Source organism: Silene latifolia, chromosome X (genome assembly GCF_048544455.1).
Source record: "Silene latifolia isolate original U9 population chromosome X, ASM4854445v1, whole genome shotgun sequence".
Taxonomy (NCBI): Eukaryota; Viridiplantae; Streptophyta; class Magnoliopsida; order Caryophyllales; family Caryophyllaceae; genus Silene; species Silene latifolia.
In genome coordinates this window covers 95819153-95842459 of record NC_133537.1, presented here as the reverse complement: position 1 = coordinate 95842459, position 23307 = coordinate 95819153, and the positions used below count along the sequence as shown (strand labels likewise).

At 36.2% G+C, this 23307-nt stretch overlaps 1 protein-coding gene, 1 long non-coding RNA gene and 1 pseudogene across 2 annotated transcripts; 1 reads left to right on the top strand and 2 right to left on the bottom strand.

Annotated features, from left to right (window-relative positions):
- Window positions 1–916: 916 nt before the first annotated feature.
- LOC141617896 (protein POLLENLESS 3-LIKE 2-like) lies at window positions 917–1598 on the bottom strand (annotated as a pseudogene).
- Window positions 1599–7622: 6024 nt separating this feature from the next.
- On the top strand, window positions 7623–9829 carry LOC141617895 (protein FAR-RED IMPAIRED RESPONSE 1-like). The gene is made up of 4 exons (XM_074435029.1): window positions 7623–7689; window positions 8069–8285; window positions 8463–8965; window positions 9816–9829. Exons 1-4 carry the CDS (start codon window positions 7623–7625, stop codon window positions 9827–9829), a joined length of 801 nt encoding a protein of 266 aa, XP_074291130.1.
- Window positions 9830–10662: 833 nt separating this feature from the next.
- LOC141621501 (uncharacterized) lies at window positions 10663–19982 on the bottom strand. The gene is made up of 5 exons (XR_012532390.1): window positions 19639–19982; window positions 19463–19543; window positions 19146–19211; window positions 11392–11482; window positions 10663–10851 (listed from the first exon to the last, which is right to left on the bottom strand). It is a non-coding gene; the product is annotated as an uncharacterized LOC141621501 (long non-coding RNA).
- Window positions 19983–23307: the final 3325 nt, after the last annotated feature.

The following is a 23307-nucleotide window of genomic DNA, read 5'->3' as shown; positions in this document are numbered from 1 at the left end:
AGAAACAATATCACAGTTTTGTTATTAATGTGTTAAATTTACTACTGACATTATGTTTTTGTTCTTTGTTTTCTTTTGTTGTAGATTTCTTCACTTGGCAGATGTTGATTAAGAGCTTGTGTGCATGCGAGAAAGTCTATATTACATCATCAACTTAACAAAATCGTCTTTTTTTACTCATTATACTCACATATACAAATTCTTTTATGCTTAGATGTAATTCCGAATGGCAACAATTTTGTATTCTTTCTCCATTTTTGGTTAACAATATCATTAAACCACAAAATCAATAATATAGTGTTACCAAGATCTGCCTTTTGTATTTTAAAATGCCAGACGTTATTGTAAACAATATCACACTTCATTTGAAACAATATAACCATTCTTCTGAAATAATATCATCACATCACGCTAAATTGTAGACAATACCCTTGTGTGATATTGTTATACAATATCACATGTACTTATAAACAATATCACTTTGTATACAAAACAATATCACGGTTAAAAGTATTTTAAAAGGAGTCTCCAATTTTGTGCTACTGTGAAACAATATCACAAACAGGTAAATAAAATACCACAAGTAATTAGAAACAATATCACACTGTATGTAAAACAATATCACACTATGCACAAAACAATATTGAAGTAAAAAGGATTTTTAAATCCCTATCCACTTTTGTTATATGAGAAACAATATCGCAACCATTAAAGTAAAATATCACATGATATTTGAAACAATATCACACTTTACCAAGAATTATATCAGAGCCTAAAGAAATTGTTTAGCCATAACTACATTTGTAATCTTGAAATACAATATTCACCTACACCAGAAATAATCGAGGATTGAGTAAGTAACGAATGAAATAAGTTCTACCATCATTACATCCATGTACTTTCAATTACAATTTTTTCTACTTTTTTATGGTTACTTGATTGTTTTCGCGATATTAGACGAGGAGAAATAGGTTTCTCTACAAAGTTGAGGTTGCCAAATAGAGGAAGATCCCAAGAAAGTATTGAATAGCCTACTCTATTCTACAACAGAGTCCTCTTCTTTCTTCATCATCCCTGACTCCAAATCTGCAAGCATTTGTTGAGCCCTCTCATAGGCCTTGAGGTGAAAGTCCATTCCTCTTGGCCCGTCTGCCATAGCGGGCTTCACTCGTCGGAGAGTCTTCTTCGCCTCGACGATCCTCCTTTGTTTCATTAGACAAATGCCTAAATTGCACATTTTGTTGTTGTCCGGTGCAATTGAGAGTGCCCTTCTGTATGCATCTTCTGCTTCTATGTAGTTGCTTTGCTGCATTAGTGCTCATCCCAAATTACCCTGAAGATATATTTCAAGTATATACTTTAGAAACCATGTCGAAACCAAATAGATTTAAGAATTGAATTGGTTTTTGGTTACAAATTCATACCGGTAAGCGAGTAGCCTCTTGCTCTACTGAGACCTGAAACTTCTTCCCTTGAGATCGTTCCGTTTTCGTTCTCTTCCCATTAAAGGCAACACCTTTCTCTATCAAGTAAAGCTTGTGCCTCAAGAGTGATATTTGATCATCTAATCTTCCACATCTCTGAAAAGTTAAAAGCATAAATTAGACATTTTCCCAAGTTCAGTCCAGTAAGCAAATAATTGCAGAACTGGATAAAATATGACTTGCTAGGCATTGCAAATCTCTATAACAAATCAAATGATCAATCGAAAAAGTCACCCGACTATCTGATAGGAGCCTTACTACTTGAGACTGCAATATCCTGCTTTAAAATGAGTACTACGCCTATTCACCAATGCAATCTCAACTGTCCATCAACATTCTTTGACTTGAGTAAATTCGAGCAATTACCACCTGGAACTTCAACCCGTTTTAAAGGATGCCTCCAACAATTTGCCATATCTTCCAGTTCACTCATCAAAATCTACAAATACACATAACCGATATGAGTTTAAAAAAAACATCTGCATAACCAATCTGAGATAAAAAAAAAGGATGCATAAAATAAACGTAGGCGTAACGTCAAATTATCAATTCTGGTAATTTTAGAATCATATCAATTACGAGTTATGTGATTTGTGGCTCTGTCATCTTGGTGCGGAAGTTTGAGTCTAATTTCCATCTAGGGGCAGGGAATTCGATTTTTGCCATGTCTAAATGCCTAATTGAGTGCCTTAAAAAGCTAAAAGCATCACTAATGCTAAGTAGAATGTTTGATGGCGTACTTTGTAGCAGCAAGTAAAAATAGATACAACATTTAAATGTAACTTAAGGCAATGGTAGACACACAGCTAGCTGATGTATGTACCTAGGCTATAAGTAGGCATTAGTTCAAGTTACTTATTTCCAACTTGGACAATTACGATTTTCAGGCTCCAAATTCAGAAAATGTCCAATATTCCAAGAAGACCATGTTCAACTAAATAGCATAGAGAATTACTAACCCCTAATTCTATTAAAAATGGTAGAAAGTGAAGACATGAATATACCTGGATCATCAAATCAGGATCTTTTAAATGAAATCGAAAAGAAATAATATCTGTGTAGAGTTCTAGAGGATCCAAATTGCTTCGAATAGTGCCTTGAAACATGATTGGATCCTGAGGAATGATGCCTAGCCTCGACCTTAAATCTTGAAGTCCAATCCTTGAGATGTCGATGCTATCAATCAAGATTCGGCCTGTAGTAGGTTCAACTATTCGAAACAATGCTTGTATGAGAGTCGATTTGCCAGTTCCAGTTCAAGACCGATGAATAATTTGTCCTACACATGAATCAAATAAAGAAATGGTCATGACTCAAGAGTTCGCTGCACAAATAAATCCTCAAAGACATTTCAGTGAAGAAATTAAAATTCCTCAAGTCTTTTGGAAAGAATGATCAAATCTGCAGCGGAATCCGACCAGCTACCAAAAGAACAAGTAATAAGTTCAAATCAATAGCGGAAACGGAAGAAGGGTTACAGTCCATACACCATAAAGCTAAGAAAAGATCATGGAATTACGATTTACTCAATCTATGATTAACAACCAACATATTGAAGAACTAGACAAGTTTCTGTAGTGGATAAAAGAAGTGAACACACAAACCCTAGAAAATTACAAAGCACAATCAAAACAAGTAAATCACTTGAAAAAATGAGGGAAAATCAAAATGCAGTAAACAATCCACTAAAACGAAACATAAGAAACACAGTAAAATGACTACTAATTACAAATATATGTAGGAAAAACAACAATTACATGAACATAAAGCTAAAATTAAAAATTAAAGAGAAAGTAGATGTACCTGACATCGCGATTATTAATGAAAGAGTATGATTGTTGATGAGAAATAGAAGAACGACAAACCTCGAGGTGAGATTCAACGCGAAACCTAGAAATGACAAGAGAAATCGTAAGAAATTTGGGGATTTGTTGGAGAAAACGTAAAAGAAGATAGAAGGTAGAGAGAGAAAGGATTTGAGCGAGAATGAAATAATTTCGTGAGAATAAGAGTATATATTGACACGCTGAATTGACAATTATACCCTTAATGAGCCGCGCACAATAATGAACGTTTGATCTTTTGGATCTGACGGCCTACAATGATCCGCAATCCTCAAATATTTAACCTATACTCATATGATCTCATTCCTATATATATATATATATACGGTCCGGATCCGGATCCGGTGAGGCCGTTAATTATGGCGAGGCGGCCGGCCTCACCAAATTCCTTCATTAATCCTTCATTTGTGGACTAACCTCCTATTATTCATTGGGCTGAAAATTGAGGGGTCATTCTAAATCTTTTCATTTAGCCCAAAATACTTTCTCTCACTAAAATAGTAAATCATAAAAAGCCCAAATACACCCTATCTCTCTAAAATATAACAAACAAAATCATTTTTGAGAATTCTTCAGCAAGCAAGCTCGTCGTTCAACGGAGATTCCTCAACACAAAAGCTCATCAATTTGTTCATCGATTGTTCGTAGATTTCATCAAAACAACATTCAACAACGTTGATTCAAGTAATTTCAGAAAAAAAATTCGATTAATTTTCAGGTAATTTCATAATTTTGATTAAAATTGAGTATATTCATACAATTCTGTCAATTCACTCATAATTTGATAATATCAGGTTCGAATTTGATCAAATTAAACGATTTCGTAAATAGAACGTTCGAATTTGACCAATATTTTGAGCGATTTCCTTTTTCTCGCGATTTCGTACTACTTACTACATTGTTTTTGACGATTTTGCAGCTCTAATTGCTATGGAGATTTTAGATATCACAATGATTGATGATAATAGTGCTATTGAATCAGGTATATTGTTTTTTGTTTAATTATTGTAAAAATCTCATGTTTTCTGATTCAATTTGCATTTGTCAAAATTTCTGCTCGCGATTTGACCAATATTTTGAGCGATTTTGTATTTTAGTTTTTTTGCAAGGTTTAGTTTATGAATTTAGTCGATTTTGTGAATTTAGGACCTAATTGTGTGACTGTAAGAGTTGGTTGACTGACTCTTGAAGATGATATTGAGTTGATTTATGAATTGAGTCGATAAAATGTAATACTCCGTATGTGCTAGCAAATAAGTATTTCTGTTACTTTTTTGGTGAATCTCAGACCTTGTTTTGGTGAATCTCAAACCTTGTTTTGTGAATCTCAGACCTTGTTTACTGAATCTCAGACCTTACTCAGTGAATCTTAGCAAATAAGTATTTATGTTACTTTTTTAAGCTCTTTTCTTTTTTTGGTGAATCTCAGACCTTGTTTTGTGAATCTCAGACCTTGTTTTGTGAATCTTAGAGCTTTTTTTGTGAAACTTGGTCATCATAAGTGGTTAGAATCACCTTTTCTACTCTTTTACTTATTTGGTGAATCTTACACCTTATTTTGTAATTAAAACATAAGTAATATTCAGCAAACTTAAAATTCTCGAATTAACTAAACAACAACATTCAAAAATAAAATAAAATAAAGCTGATAATTAAATAAAAAGCTGAAAAATTAAGCAAGATATGATATTTGTTTAGTTTATCAAGCACCCCTATTTGTTCGAGGCAATGCACATAGAGCAATATTGATATAGCTATAGGTGCAACATTCATCTGCATCAGCGAGTGATCTTCCCGCGTGTTTAGATGAATATGGGACCCTTCTACAAACTGGAGTGTAGTTAAAATATTTTGAATCAAGCCTAGATGCTACCCATAGAAAGGGCCCCTGAACTCGGGAATAGGTAGCCAGCCATTCAGATCTAGTACGCCCAAATTGCTCGAACTTCTTCTGCAACTTAAAAGCCTGTTTGCAGCTAGTTTCATTTGTGCAAAATTTAATTAGTACTAATCCTATAAAATGAGAGGTCTGCCTACACATAACATGCACCAAAGACTCTATCTCATAACCTTGGCTCGTTAAACAATCAGCCAATTTAGAGAGGTCGCGACAAACATACTGCCCATGATCCATATAACCTGGAACATTCGCCAAAACACAAGTATAGGGGAATACAAATAAATGAGACATTGTGTGCAATAGGGTTTTTTTGAAATGTTTTACTGAAGAGAGAAGAGAGGTTATTGGGATATAATATTAGGTTTCAGTAATTAGATATTTATAGGCCTGGTATTTGGCACAACTGTCAACAGTGCCTGTTCGCATTACCCATATATTAAATTTTTGGATTGAATGCTTGATTGTTCAATGTCCTTTTCTTGGGAATGGAAGTGTTATTAACAAATCATCAAAATATCCTGATACATACAACCTGGCCTTTTCTTAAAAGTGAACTCATAATCTTCACCAAAAATCATTATTAAAAGTGAACTAATAATCTGAAACAAAAATCTTTTTAACTATTTGAACTAATAATCCTGATACTTTATTTAGTGAATCTCAGCCTTTATTTAGTGAATCTTGGGCCTTGTCTTGTGAATCTCTGTTGGTAAACGTTTGAATTAGTTTTAACCTGTGACTCAATCATTTTGTCCTGGACTAGAAAGTTACTGATGAAATTTATTTCTTTCTTTTTCTGTGAAGCAGAGACCCAAGTTTGTGAAACTAGAAAGGTTATTTTGTGAAACTTGGACACTTAATAACTAATATATACAACCTGGGTAAAATTAAAACTGAACTAATAATCTGAACCAAAAAGTGGACTTGTGAATCTTAGTCCTTGTCAATGTGAACCCTTCTTTAGGAATGACCTATTTTGTTCTTTTTCTTTATTTGTGATTCTCAGACCTTGTTTTGTGAATGTTAAGGCTTAATTTGTGTAACTCGAAGTTAATATTCTGAGACTTTATTTCTGAATCACCTATTCTGCTCTCTTCCTTCATTTTGTTATACTTCCTTCATTTGTGAATCACAGACCTTACTTAGTGAATCTTAAGCCTTGTTTTGTGAATGTGAGATGTGACTTTGTGAACCTTTTATCTTCTTAGGTATTGATTCAAATGTCAACAATAACTCAGAGGGTAGTGTGACGGCTCGTGTCGGTTGCGGTGAGGTTCCTTGCTCTAATGTTGGTTCTGGTCAGGGTGGTGAGGGTTCTACTACTGTCTTAACAACCCCTACAATGCCAACTATTTCCACACCTATTACTCTGGTAACTTACACACCGGGTGGCACTGAGCAACGGATAAGTAGGATTGAAGAGAAGTTTACACCCGAGGTTGGCAAAACATTTGTGGACTTAGAGTCAGCGATGTTGTTCTATAAAATTTATGCTATTGCTTGTGGGTTTGAAGCGAGGAAGTCTTCAACCAAGAGGTTTAAATATGGTATTATTCGAACAAAATGCATGGTTTTCCATCGTGAAGGTTTTAATAAGAGGAAAAGACGTCCTCCCCAAGCTGATGCAAAAACAACAACCGTTGAAACTGGTGACAAAACAAAAGCTGGTGCAATACGTGGAAATAGAAAAACAAAAGCTGCTAAAACCAGTACGAAAAAGGGTGGAGGTACAGGTGAGGCTGAGAGTTCCAATAAGCAAAGTGGTACAAGAATAACTAAAATTAAAAGGTGGGGTTGTGAATCAATGATAAAATTCATGTTCCATAAAAACATGTACAAGATTGAACAATTCAGTGAGGGTCACAATCACCCAGTGACACCTGTCAAAAATAGGGAATTTGAGAAACTTGCTGTCAATATAAATCAACTGAACGAATATCATAAGCAATTGATTATCCAAAATTCAAGATTGAATGTCGAGGCTAGTTTAACATACAACTTATGCAAGGAACAAGCAGAGGGTTTCGAAAATGAGGGAGCTACCCTTATGCAGTTCAAGAATTTCCAAAGGAATGTAAAGTGTCTACTTAATGGCAAGGATGGACATATGTTCATCTCTCGTTTAGAAACCCTCCGAGAGACAAAAGGGTTGGTATTTGCATATGAAACAGATGCTGAGAGTGCTTTGACAAGAATTTTTTAGACAAATGCGGATTCCATCAGATGTTACGCATTGTTTGGTGATGCTATTTCATTCAATCCAACCTATGGAACGAACAAATATAACATGAAATTCACGCCTTTCACTGGGATTGACAATCACAAAAAGTCAATAACATTTGGATTGAAGACGATGAGTCATTTATTTGGGCATTTCAGCAGTTTCTGAAAGCAATGGGTGGCAAAGAACCCAATTACATCATCAGTGACCAAGATTCCGGAATAATAAATGCAGTTCCAGGTCTGTTTGGAATATCTTACTTTTGTAAAACTGGTTATTTATTTGGTGAATCTAGGAACATTATTCGTGAATCTTGAAGTTTATTTTGTGAATCATAGAGCGTGTTTTGTGAACTTATATGGTAATTTTGTGAAACTTGATCATAAGTGGTTGAAATCATGTGCTTTGCTGTTTTCCTTATTTTGTGAATCTTAGGGCTTGTTTTGTGAATCTTAGATCTTGATTTGTGAAACACAAAGCTAATATTCTTAAACTTGCTCATAAGTTGTTGAAATTGCCTATTTTGTTATTTCTCTTATCTTGTGAATCTTAAAGCTTGATTTGTGATCATAGAAGATAATACTCTGACAATAGATAATGTGGACTTTATGACTTGCAGCCGTCTTCAAAAAAGCAAGACATCGCTTTTGCATGTGGCACATTATGAAAAAAGTAACAGACAAGGTTGGGAACACAATTTGCAAAGAGACTGATTTCTTAAGTCGTCTGAACAATGTTGTCTGGAGCGAGGACTTGGAGCCTGAGGAATTTGAAGAGAATTGGGCTAAGGTCATTAGCGAGTTCTCGTTAGAAGGAAATAAATGGTTGACTGGCAAGTTTGCGGAACGCGATCAGTGGATACCTGCTTATTTCAGGAATGTGCCGATGGGCAACATTTTAAAAACCACACAAAGATCAGAGAGTTCGAATAGCTTCTTCAAGAGATTTGAAAATAAATATGGGACTTTCGTAGAATTTTGGATGAGATTTGAGAGTGCCATGGACCAACAAAGGCACAATCAAAAGCTTCTTGAAGCACAGAGCCACAACTCAATGCCTGAAAACCTATTCGGGTCAAACTGGGAGGCCCATGCAGTGAAAGTCTATACACATGAAGTGTTCTTCGACTTCCAAGAGGAGGTTAAATTTCCGGTAAATGCGTGTAGTGTTTGTGGATACACCCCACCAGATCCAGTAACTAACTTTGAAGTTTCAATTGTTGAGGACGCAAACAAGCGAAAGAGATATGCAGTTGAGTACAATAGGAGAACAATGAATGTCCGTTGTGCATGTAAATTGTTTGAAAGGAAAGGTATTTTATGCAACCACATCATTTGGATTTGCTCGGGAACGTTTACGGAAATACCTGAGAAATACATTTTGCGTAGGTGGAGTAAGAATGCACTCAGAAACCCGGTTTATGATTTGAATGGAAATCTGCTGGAAAACTATGATCTTACTGGTAATAGTAAATTTGGAATGTCTCAGGTGTGGTCTGAGATTTACGCAACTGTTGGTATGCTCAAAAGAAAAAAAGAAGAGTCAGATATGAGAGAGTTTGCCAAGCTAATTAAAGAATTCCGAGAGAAGTTGGAGCCAAACCCAAAGCCTTTGACCAAAGAACAAGAATTGGAGGTCCTTCTCAACTGCAAGGCTCCAAAAGAAATCAAGATCTTACCACCTAAAGTCTCTAGAAACAAAGGTAGTGGTAAAAGGATGGTGAGCAGCAAAAATAAGGCAATTATGAAGGCAAAAAAACCGAAAAGGTTGTGTGCTAAGTGTAAACGCATGTCACACCACGATAAAAGAAATTGTCCAAATGAGTTTGCAGAGCCTCCTCCTGAGAATCAAGTATGTATAATTCTACTCTTGTCTTTCCATTTTAGTATTACTTGAAAACGCAACTACTATTGTCTACTAATTCTTTTTTTTTTTTTTTTTTTTTTTTTAAAAAAAGTATCTAATCAAGGTTTGATTTTTCACATAGGGAGACACATCGGAAGAAGAGGAAGAAGGGGAAGAAGTCGAGGATGAAGATTGATGTAAAGGAGTATTCTTAAGCAATGAGAATAGACATGACGATTGAAGAAGACAGGTTTTAAGCTCGTTTTATTTTGGTCAATGTTGTGAATCCCGAAACTTATCATGTGAAACTGGAAGATAAAATTGTGAAACTTGGTCCTGAATCTAGCATCAAGCGTTTTTATCATTTCAGACCTTATTTTGTGAATCTCAGACCTTATCTTGTGAATCTCAGACCTTGTTCAGTGAATCTTAGGGCTTGTTCTGTGAAACTTGGTTGTGGTTTAAATCATCTATTTTGCTCTTAATTTTGTGAATCTCAGACCTTATCTTGTGAATCTCAGACTTTGTTCAGTGAATCTTAGGGATTGTTCTGTAAAAGTTGGTCGTGGTTTAAATCATCTATTTTGCTCTTAATTTTGTGAATCTCAGACCTTATCTTGTGAATCTCAGACCTTGTTCAATGAATCTTAGGGCTTGTTCTGTGAAACTTGGCCGTGGTTTAAAATCATCTATTTTGCTCTTAATTTTGTGAATCTCAGACCTTATCTTGTGAATCTCAGACCTTGTTCAGTGAATCTTAGGGCTTGTTCTGTGAAACTTAGGGCTTGTTCTGTGAAACTTGGTCGTGGTTTAAAATCATCTATTTTGCTCTTAATTTTGTGAATGTCAGACCTTGTTTTGTGAATCTCAAACCTTGTTCAGTGAATCTCAGATCTTGTTGATTTACTTACGACGTTTATTTGTTTTCAATGTTGTGAATGCTAGACTTTAATTTGTCCAGTTGTTTACTTGCAAAGTTTGTGAATCCTACGGAAGGTGATTTCGTGAAATATGAACTTAAATGTGGGAAATCGTATAACAGTAGTCCAAGCTAAGCTCGAATTGCTCAACTCAATGTCAAATTAGCTACATAAGTCACATAAGTGACCTAGAAAAATTATTATGACTTTACAACTATCAAATATCTTTACAAGAGTTGATGAAGGCAACAATCTTTACAGGAGCCTCGACCCACTTTTGCATATTATGACTTCACATCATCCCATCAACACGGACAATTGTCTTCTTTAATTAAACACCTATACAACCAAAATGTAACACCCCGGTTTATGGAGGAGCCTTTAGCAAGACATTCCCTAATAAACCGGACTGTTACCATCTCGGTTTCCCGAGGTAGTGAATAACAAATTAAACTCCAAGGCAAATTATATAATTACATTTAACTTAATTATTACAAAACCTCTTTTAAATTAAATTACAAAGGAACAACATAAAATAAAAGTGAAAGTCTTCTAATTACTGATCTAGCCACTAAGTCTTCTGATCCAGTGTCTCACGCCCATCAAGCTCCCATCCTATCTCATAAACCTGTCAAGTCTGCTCGCCAATATTTGGGTCATCACAGGTGTTCACGAATACACGGGGTCAACCACGAGGTTGAGTAGGGAAAATAATGAAACAACAAAATATGATATGCATGCTCCTCCGTCACCTCCACCTCCATCTCAACTCATATCTCATAACCCGGAACGCCCAGCCATACCGATCCCCGGTAGACTATATATCGACCGTAGCCCGATCTGCATTTCCTCGCACCGAGGACACCAGGGCAAGTCCTGCAGAACCCGCCTGGGCCTTATCACAACATCATCATCACCACACCACATCACCATCACACCATCCTCCAACTCCAATGCATATGAAATGCTCAACAGTAATTAATGCAATGCAATATGTAAATCATTGAATTCATAAATCATAAAATCATGCCAGTTACCCGATGTTGTGATATCATACTCAATACAATCAATTAAGTCAATCACCTTTCCGTATATGAATCATCACGTAAATCGACAACCATGAATCAAGTCAACACAATTCACCAACAACGATAATAGGTCAAGTGTATTTCCCTACCTCAAAGTGCCAGCAAATCCAATTAAGCAGTTTAAGCAGTCCAGAAATTAAAGCAATGAATTTGATTATCGATCCTTCACGAATCCGTCACCTAAAACAATTATAATATTTATAATTACTAACTACTAAATATAGAAATCTCCCAAAATGGAAGCTACTAAAAAAAAATAGATAGGTTACCCAATAAAGGGAGTTCCCAAAAATAGAAGTTTTCCCGAAATACAAACCCGACACCAAACTTATGCCCAACTGATAACTAAAATAACCCGATTAGTATTTGACCCAACTTCCCAAAATAGAAAGTTACTAAAGTAGAATTTCTTAAAAATGGAAACCTTCCCGATATAGTAACTTTTCATTTTAACAAACCCGACTCAAAACCCGATTTGAATTACTTAATCGCTCGGAATTAATATTGAATAACCAATATGATAATTAAAGGTTACACGAATTATACAATTAAGAAACCCGAATCAAACATTTGAACAACTCAACAACCCGTCCTTAATTATTTTAATCAACTCGGGAATTAAATTAATTAATTAAGAATACGACCGATTAACGAATTATAACGATTAACTAATAAAAACTCGTTTCGAATCAAAACAGCCCGTCATCAACACTACCCCCTTCACACGCACCCACTCTCCTCACGCGCCACCTATACCACCGCGACAACCACCAGCCGTGGTCCCCACTTCAACCCCACCACCAACAACCACCACCACTGGCTCGATCGCGCCGGCGAGTCGAACCAGGGGCGGCATTTGGCCCGTTCACCGCCAAACCTCACCAACCACCCTCTGTCCTTGACTTACCACCACCGCAACACTCACCAAACCCCTGTGAAACCACCACCATTCTTCTCGCCGCCAACCCACGCACACAGACCTCATAGCACCACCATTTCGACCTCCCCCTAGTCCACGGTGGTGCCACCCAAAACCTACCTGTCTCAAACTCCCCTGAAACCCGTGTATAAACCCGTTGCTACCCCCCTGTCAATGCCGCCTTTTACTGTTGCTAACACCACCTATAACCACCCTAACCACCACCAAAAGGGGCGACTCCAATCACCCATTACCATTACCCCGACACCAACCACCCTTAACCCCTCCCTAAGACACGAAACAACAACCAATCAACCCGACAGAAATGCGAAACAAAAAAAAAAGGGTTGAACTCTTACCTTTTCCGCCACCACAACAGCCACCAGGGCCACCCACGGTCGTCGACAAACACCCTAAAGGCTTCCTTGCTGCGCCGTCAACACCCATGCTCCCTCTCTCTCTCTCGTTTTGCGTGAAAGCTGATGATTGGTGTTGATGAAGGAGGGAGGCGTGAAGAAGGGAGGCGTGTGTATGGTTAGGGTAAAACTAGGTTAAAATTTAGGTTAAAGGTCAAGTTAGATGGTAAATGGGTCATGGGTAACGTGATTGGTAAATGGGTAAGCTATCGTTCAGTTAAACCCGTCCCAACAAGTTTACGAGTAACTCGGTCTTACGATATCAACACGACTAAACAATTAACTCGACTCAACTATTATCCCGACATAATTAGTAATATAAAATACATAATAATTAATATATAATAATATCCGTTTACTCGATTATATAAAATACGGGGTATTACAGTCTTCCCCTCTTAAAATGAACTTCGTCCCGAAGTTCGCTCCCACACCAAACATGTCATCCGAATATAAAGGCATCCCGTATAACTAACACAGTCAAACACACAACTAGACTACATAAACATCAGAAGGGTATTGTATATCGTACTTACGGACGTCACGCATTTCTAACACAGTTAACACACACTTTGACGCAACAATTAAACATAACAAATACGAAATGTTACATTCTGCCCTCCTAAAAATAAACTTCGTCCCGAAGTTTAACTCGTCTTCACTTAACCCAACTAACTACGACTAATCATTACCTGAGAACACAAATATATAGCAACTAAATAATCACTTGAGAACACCGTCATCTTCCATCTAAATTCCGATCTCAACTCAAGTAACTCCATAACCATGGTCACACTGGACCGTAAACGTAACTCGGCACAAAGGCCCCACAACTCAATATTAGTGGCCAATCTCAATCTCAATATCAATAGTTTAACTACACTCTTCTTTTACACATGAACCAACTAACAGAAGTAGGAACAAAACATATAGAACTCATTTGCATAGGTACCCCACAACGAATCATCAACTTGATCAAAACTACAATCTACAAACAAGTGCAATATAAACATTAAGATTTTACAATCCTACCCGACTAGAAACATGGTTACGTCCTCGTAACCTCTTTTCAACTTTCATATACATATGCAACAAAATCATTATCAACCACTTGTGACAGGAAAGAACACATGATAAGAGATTGCGCATTAACATTAAAGTCGAACAAGGTTTTATTATGGGATTAATTGATTGTCAACAAGTAACATTTATTACTTAGCTCATGCTCAACTTAAAAACACAACATCAAACTAAAAGAACAACAAGAAAGGAATCATGGTTTACACGGTTTCACAACTAAACAAATTTGATGATCAATTATAGGCTATGAACGAGCGAGAGCAAAATCAACAAAACAATTTAAGAACTTCTCACATTTGTAAACATATCACAGAAATAGATCTACCACTACTATCTATCACAATCACGGGATCTTATTGACATGTCCATACAACCATTTACTCACTCACTGGTTTAGGTCACGAATTAGGTCGATGAATTTAAGCAATTAACAATATACTCATAATTCGTATTTTAAATTATAAAAATTGTTTGCACGATATCAATTCTGAAAACATGTTTCCCAATAAAAGTAACTACATATGATCTATGACAACGACAGCATTACTTCCATATCACCCTATGTTTCACATTTTAGCAACCATATCATTCAATTGTGTCCAAAGAATTTAGTATAATTCATTTTCAAAGAAGACAAGAGATATTGTATAAATAGTTTAAACATATACATTTGCCATCATATACTTTGTAGAACACTAGCTATGATAAAAGATTAGCAACTTGAACAACTTCCCTGATTAGCATGATTGAATAATTAGGCAACTTGTAGGCTCAATTAAATGTAACTATAATGACTATCATTTAAACCAATGCATATCATGTGAATCATCAAAAGGGTTGTCCCATTATAATTGCCAACATAGTTATCATAAACAATCTTTATTATAAGATAATTGATAGTAACGACTCGAGAATATAGATATGTCAAATGTCGTGCTACAATTGCAAGGATCACTTTGGCACTTTATGACAATATAGTAACGACATATTCAATAAGGAATAACAACACTGTTTATTATCATGTTATAGGTTTTAGATTCGACTGAAACAATTTAATGCAATGAAAGTTATAAGTATGACTATAGGCACACCGACTCACATAAAAGACATTAGAACTCATATGACATTCTACATGTGTGAATATTTAGGCATACTCATTACTACCATCCATGTGTAAACAGTTAAACATAATTATTATAATTATTCATGCGAGTAGATTAGCACAACTAAATTAACTTTTAACGCCATCAACTTTACCAAGATATGACAATATAGTTTTTTTTTTTTTTTTTTTTTTATAACCGACCACTATGCAAATATGATGAACATACTAGAGATATTACAACATGCCAAACATACGTAAAATATGCAACAACTGGACTCGTGTAAAATATTTCACCCTTTATTAAGAATCAATTTAAGCTATTCAATTTCACTCATACTATCATGCCAACAATGTTATCAACTAGACTTTAATTTTATCGCCTGTTAAGATACATAACTACTGAACATGCGTGCTACTATCATCATATAAAACATTATAAGATCACATTAATAAGGCTCATGAAATAACCAAACAATTATATGAAAACTCACATAGAAGTATAGAACGCACATTTTACAAGTCATGATTCACGTTGTAACTTTCAAAAATCACAAATAAATAACCGTCCAACGAATACTTGAGTTAGATTACTTTTTTTTTATAACATACCGAGAGTTAAAAACACAGGGGAAAAAGAATTATGTCTAAAGCACAAGAATTTCATTTTTAAAGCATTTTACAACTCAGTTGTTCCAAATAAGTATGTGACGGCAATTGGTTCGAAACTTGGGTCAATTTGCAAAACGTACCATTTAATATAGAAACATCAAGAATTTTCGTGGCTTAACAATTTGAAATCATATGCGACTCTTCTGATCGATGGAGTTGGAATTATGCAAAAATTATTAATACAATTTAAATGGGGATTCTTACAAAATCATTGGTCAAAACATCACTGCACAGGAACTTCCTGACCACAGCCCACTAAAATATTTATTGCTCTTAATCCGTATATCATATAAGCATGAAACCAACGCCAAATGAACACTAACTCACGAGGCTATATCTCATAAAATGTTCATCCGTAGGAAATTAACAGAAAAGAAATGACAGCAAGATCAATTAAAGAGTACAATCAAACAAACAAGTTTCAGCACTAAGTCGTTCATTTTCTATGTCCCAAACTCTTACAACCATACTATCGATACTAACTCATCCTAACTTAAATCTCACACTGTGTATTTTGTAACATCTACCCCACAGAATCCTTTCGCATCTCGATCTACTCTTTACATCTAAATTACGATTGCTATGACCAATAACATGCAATTCAATAGTATACTAGCATGGCTTTGGGATCACATAACCGCATATCACTAGACATAATAGTACTATCAGCACATCATTCAACATCCACCTAGGTAACTATCATCGACTCGCAATTATTTTCATGCTCATGACTACCACAACACTTCATTGATTATTAACCTGAACTCGAAAATTTTATTTCTCATTTCCACAACATTATATGATCACGTCATCATTCATACAAAACACTTACCGTAACGTTGTCCTGCAGAATGGTTAGGATATATGGGTCTCAAGGTATACATCAACTCGATTATATCCAAGGTTTTCCTTCTAACTACCCCATTCACTCAATTTCTCTCGGGTTACCTGGTTCAAAACTGAGAGGGCAAAAGAGCACGTATTAAGGGCGCCTTCTTAACCGCACTGTGAGCTCCTAGCAGTTTATTCCCAGGGGTTCATTTTATTTAGACACATCCTACGTTCATTGGGTTCATTGGTTTAGGCCTGAGGATCGTTCGCTCTGATACCACTTTGTAACACCCCGGTTTATGGAGGAGCCTTTAGCAAGACATTCCCTAATAAACCGGACTGTTACCATCTCGGTTTCCCGAGGTAGTGAATAACAAATTAAACTCCAAGGCAAATTATATAATTACATTTAACTTAATTATTACAAAACCTCTTTTAAATTAAATTACAAAGGACCAACATAAAATAAAAGTGAAAGTCTTCTAATTACTGATCTAGCCACTAAGTCTTCTGATCCAGTGTCTCACGCCCATCAAGCTCCCATCCTATCTCATAAACCTGTCAAGTCTGCTCGCCAATTTGGGTCATCACAGGTGTTCACGAATACACGGGGTCAACCACGAGGTTGAGTAGGGAAAACAATGAAACAACAAAATATGATATGCATGCTCCTCCGTCACCTCCACCTCCATCTCAACTCATATCTCATAACCCGGAACGCCCAGCCATACCGATCCCCGGTAGACTATATATCGACCGTAGCCGATCCGCCCACTCAGAACAGGACACCAGGCAAGTCCTGCAGAACCCGCCTGGGCCTTCTCACAACATCATCATCACCACACCACATCACCATCACACCATCCTCCAACTCCAATGCATATGAAATGCTCAACAGTAATTAATGCAATGCAATATGTAAATCATTGAATTGATAAATCATAAAATCATGCCAGTTACCCGATGTTGTGATATCATACTCAATACAATCAATTAAGTCAATCACCTTTCCGTATATGAATCATCACGTAAATCGACAACCATGAATCAAGTCAACACAATTCACCAACAACGATAATAGGTCAAGTGTATTTCCCTACCTCAAAGTGCCAAAGAAATCCAATTAAGCGGTTTAAGCGATCCGAAATTAAAGCAATGAATTTGATTATCGATCCTTCACGAATCCGTCACCTAAAACAATTATAATATTTATAATTACTAACTACTAAATATAGAAATCTCCCAAAATGGAAGCTACTAAAAAAAAAATAGATAGGTTACCCAATAAAGGGAGTTCCCAAAAATAGAAGTTTTCCCGAAATACAAACCCGACACCAAACTTATGCCCAACTGATAACTAAAATAACCCGATTAGTATTTGACCCAACTTCCCAAAATAGAAAGTTACTAAAGTAGAATTTCTTAAAAATGGAAACCTTCCTGATATAGTAACTTTTCATTTTAACAAACCCGACTCAAAACCCGATTTTACTTAACTGGCTCGGGAATTAATATTGAATAACCAATATGATAATTAAAGGTTACACGAATTATACAATTAAGAAACCCGAATCAAACATTTGAACAACTCAACAACCCCTCCTTAATTATTTTAATCAACTCGGGAATTAAATTAATTAATTAAGAATACGACCGATTAACGAATTATAACGATTAACTAATAAAAACTCGTTTCGAATCAAAACAGCCCGTCATCAACACTACCCCCTTCACACGCACCCACTCTCCTCACGCGCCACCTATACCACCGCGACAACCACCAGCCGTGGTCCCCACTTCAACCCCACCATCAACAACCACCACCGGCCTGATGATTGCCGCCACGAGTCGAACTGTATCTGCATTTGGCCTGGTTCACCGCCAAACCTCACCAACCACCCTCTGTCCTTGACTTACCACCACCGCAACACTCACCAAACCCCTGTGAAACCACCACCATTCTTCTCGCCGCCAACCCACGCACACGCACCTCATAGCACCACCATTTCGACCTCCCCCTAGTCCACGGTGGTGCCACCCAAAACCTACCCGTCTCAAACTCCCCTGAAACCCGTGTATAAACCCGTTGCTACCCCCCTGTCAATGCCGCCTTTTACTGTTGCTAACACCACCTATAACCACCCTAACCACCACCAAAAGGGGCGACTCCAATCACCCATTACCATTACCCCGACACCAACCACCCTTAACCCCTCCCTAAGACACGAAACAACAACCAATCAACCCGACGTAAAATGCGAAACCAAAAAAAAGGGTTGAACTCTTACCTTTTCCGCCACCACAACAGCCACCAGGGCCACCCACGGTCGTCGACAAACACCCTAAAGGCTTCCTTGCTGCGCCGTCAACACCCATGCTCCCTCTCTCTCTCTCGTTTTGCGTGAAAGCTGATGATTGGTGTTGATGAAGGAGGGAGGCGTGAAGAAGGGAGGCGTGTGTATGGTTAGGGTAAAACTAGGTTAAAATTTAGGTTAAAGGTCAAGTTAGATGGTAAATGGGTCATGGGTAACGTGATTGGTAAATGGGTAAGCTATCGTTCAGTTAAACCCGTCCCAACAAGTTTACGAGTAACTTGGTCTTACGATATCAACACGACTAAACAATTAACTCGACTCAACTATTATCCCGACATAATTAGTAATATAAAATACATAATAATTAATATATAATAATATCCGTTTACTCGATTATATAAAATACGGGGTATTACACAAAAACAAGTACAATCGACTTATTTACGAAATATTTGCCAAAGTTATGAAGAAATGAACTTCACATCATTTTTAAGATAATGAAGTGTACCTTTTTAGTATTTTTATCCCATATAAATAGTTCCAACATGATCAATTTTCGATATTGTGGCAATTTCTGCAAAGAGCGACATATATTAATGAAGTATATAGACAATCAACCTATCTTTATTTGCTGAATATCAGACCTTGTTTTGTGAATCTGAAACCTTGTTCAGTGAATCTCATAACTTGTTCAGTGAATCTCAGAGCTTGTTGATTTTAAACCACTTATAATGACCAAGTTTCACAAAACAAGCTCTAAGATTCACTGAACAAGGTCTTAGATTCACAAGATAGGGCTTTATTTTCGTATACTAATGAACTTACCTCAAAATATTCACTTTTGGTCCATAAACTATCATCGTCCAAGGCATTCAACACTTCAACAGAAAAACTCCACAATCAAAACTAGACAAAAAAAAAAACAGCAAATGGTTTAAAATCAACAAGCTCAAAATAATAACTATTGATCTGTTAACAAAAGGAAAAAGATACATGCTTACATATCATGTTGTTTGTTGAGGGACTTCGAGATTGACAAATTCGTTCGTGTGCATGAACTCCAAAGATTTATATGACTCTCCCAAAATAGATGAAACATGATGCAACCGAAAAAGAAAAGGCAATAACAAGATCAAAATATATTTTGGAGTATACTTTTAAAAGAAAAGGCAATAACAATATTTTGGAAAAAAAAATCATACAAGCTCTTTGGCATGCTTGTTGTCAGGATCCACATTAATATCCCTGCTTGAGTCAAGGATGAAATTTTTTCCCTGCTTTATATCACAGACACAAGCCCACCAATGCTCCGGCGGCGTGTTACTATGGAAAGGGATAAAAACCTGAGATAGTAAATGTACAAGACAAACCAAGAGATTAATGCTATAATAAGGAAAATAAGGTCCAGGATTCACAAAATAAGGTTAAGGATTCACAAAACAAGTTCACAAAATAAGGTCAAGGAGTTCACAAAATAAGGTCCAGGATTCACAAAACAAGGTCTAGGATTCACGAAATAAGTTCCAGGATTCACAAATAAGTTCACAAAATAACTTCATAGAATAAGTTCCAAGATTCACAAAATAAGGTCCAAGATTCACAAAATAAGATCCAGGATTCACAAAATAAGTTCACAAATAAGGTCAAGGATACATAAAATAAGTTCACAAAATAAGGTCCAGGATTCACAAAACAAGGTCCAGGATTCACGAAATAAGTTCCAGGATTCACAAATAAGTTCACAAAATAAGTTCACAAAATAAGTTCCAAGATTCACAAAATAAGCTCCAAGATTCACAAAATAAGTTCACAAATAAGGTCAAGGATACATAAAATAAGTTCACAAAATAAGGTCCATGATTCACAAAATAAGCTCCAAGATTCACAAAACAAGTTCCAAACATATCAATGACCTACAAATAAGTAAAATAAACATCACAAATATCTGACCTTGTCGATATGGCTACCATCAGCTGGAGTGTAACTGTCCTTTATGTATTGACCCCAAATAATGGGGTTGTTTTCTCGATGAAGACCCTACAAGTCACAAAAAGGCAATTTTAGAAACAAAGCAACTTTAAGAACGTAAAATACTTGAATATCAACATATAAAGGATTTGAGACTGACAAATATTGTTGTTGGCAAGTAGAGTAAATTTATTCTGCCGAGTGTGCACTTAATTCCAAACATATCAATGACCTACAAAATTAAATTTGTTAGTAAACATACACATCGAGTGACCTGATTTTATGAAACGTGAACAAAATGAAACAGGTTGAGTGGCGTGAACAAAATGAAAACATGGGCAGGAAAAGGAAAATAATACTCAAGGGTTACTTACCTGATCCATAATAAGGCCACGCGGTCCAAGGGTCTGCAAACCATCTCTTATGACTTCCATCCACGGAGTGGACACCATAACCTCACTTCATTATTGATAAAATGCAATTAGTAGATATATTTATTACAATAAAAAAAAATCAAAAAATCAAAGCAAAAATATGACATTACTGTTGAGTTGTCTTTGATCTCTTTCGAACAAAATTTAGCAATTCCATGTCAGTGTATCGAGGCCATTCTAGTGCATCATTTTGTACTATTTCTCTAGACAGGTTCTCAGAACATGTAGCAATTTGATCGCACACCCTCAACTCCTTACTGGCAGATGGTTTATCGAGGCCGGAAACAATTGGTGTAGAAGGAGGATCACTGTTCCCTACCACATGAGGAGGAGTAGAAGTCGCAGGAGTAGTTAGAACAGTAACGGTGGGGTGAGTGGGCTCACTGTTCTCAGAACATGTAATAATTTGATCGCACGCCCTCAACTCCTTACTGGCAGATGGTGTAGAAGAAGGATCACTGTTCCCTACCACAGGAGGAGGAAGAGTAGAAGTCACAGGAGTAGCTAGAACAGTAACAGTGGGTTGAGTGGGCTCATTGACGGAAGGGACATCATCAATAGCACTGGAACTTGTAAACATTTTAAGTAAGTTTTACAACAGAGAAGGTGATTTCATCCACTTATTAACAAGTATAACAATATTATCTTCCAGTTTCACAACACAAGGTCTGAGATTCACACAATTAGGTCCTATATTCACACAAGTAGGTCCTAGATTCACGAAATGCAAATGAGATGTAGCTACTGAAAACTTAACCAACAATACATTATAAAATTGGCAATATAGAACATGCATCCAAAAGAACATTAACCAACAATAAGATAATGAAACATGCATCCAAAGAACATGCATCCAAAAGAACGATAAAGTAATCACAAAACCCTACGCAAGCAAGCTTACAAAAACTGGCGGATAATGGCGAAGACGGAACGAAATAAGCAAGAGAATCGAAATCTACTAAAAAAATTGGAAAGGAACATACGAAAAAGAGGAGAAATCGACTTCAATTATGCTCGCAAAAACCCTAAACCCTCAATAACAAAAACCTGCATAATAAAAACAATAATTTGACGAATTAAAGAAGTTGATTGAAAATTATGGTGAAGAATACGAAACAAAAGGAGGATGAATCGAAACTTGAGAATGTAGATAGAAAATACCTAATTTGCGGATGATAGAGACAGTAGAAACGGTAATGCTAATGGTAGACAAAAAGCTCAATGATAATGGCGGATAATGGCGAAGACGGAAGTGAAATTGGAGCACTGAATATGGAAGTTGAAGAGAGAGACAGTTAGTGAATATGGAAAAAGAAGAGAAAAAGAAGTTTGTATTCCTAATTTTGAAATTGTGAAATTTTGTCATGATAGTGGATCTTTACTTAAGAAGTTTGTATTCCTAATTTTGTGAATCTTAGAACTAATTACGTGAAACTGGAGCATGAAATTGTGAAACTTGATCTTGAATAGTTGATCTTCACTTAAGATGTTTCTTTTACTCAATGTTATGAATCCTGGAACTTATCTTGTGAAACTGGAACATAAAATTATGAAACCTAGACCTGAATCTAGCATTAAGTATTTTTGTGAATTTAGTCTTTAGTCTTTTTTATAATGTGGATTTTGTGAATTTAGTCTTTAGTCGATGTCATTGTTTCCCAATGAAGTAAAGCCTGAATCCAGCATCATTTCCCAATTTAGCCTGAATCCAGCATCGTTTCCCAATGAAGTAAAGCCTTTAGTTGATGACATTAAACATGTAATTGTGCCAAAGGTATATCCAGACCTGAATCCATTAATCATGTAATGTACATAATACAGAAAAAGATGCTAATGAAATGAGAAGGCTTGCACTAAACATCTTTGTCTCTCAATAAAAGACCGTCATACGAAGTACAACCGTCTCATCTTATGGTCAAATCCAAGTTTCACAATTTCTTGTAGCATTACATTCTCGACTACTCATATACAAGACTACAGACTAATCAATTCATGGTTAATGAAACACCTATACCATTACAAACAAACAAGGTCATATGGCCGAATTTCACCATTTCGAATACTGAGTACATCAACACAAGATAGATATAGTAGGCCTGCTGAAGCAACATATGTCCGCCAGTGAACACATATCCATCGGAGAAAGATCATTTGCTTGCAAAAAGACTGTCATGTCATCAATGAAACACCTATACCATCAAAAACAAGTAACAATTAAGAGATTTTCACCCAAATTATTTACAAAATGTTCACCAAAGTTATGACCAA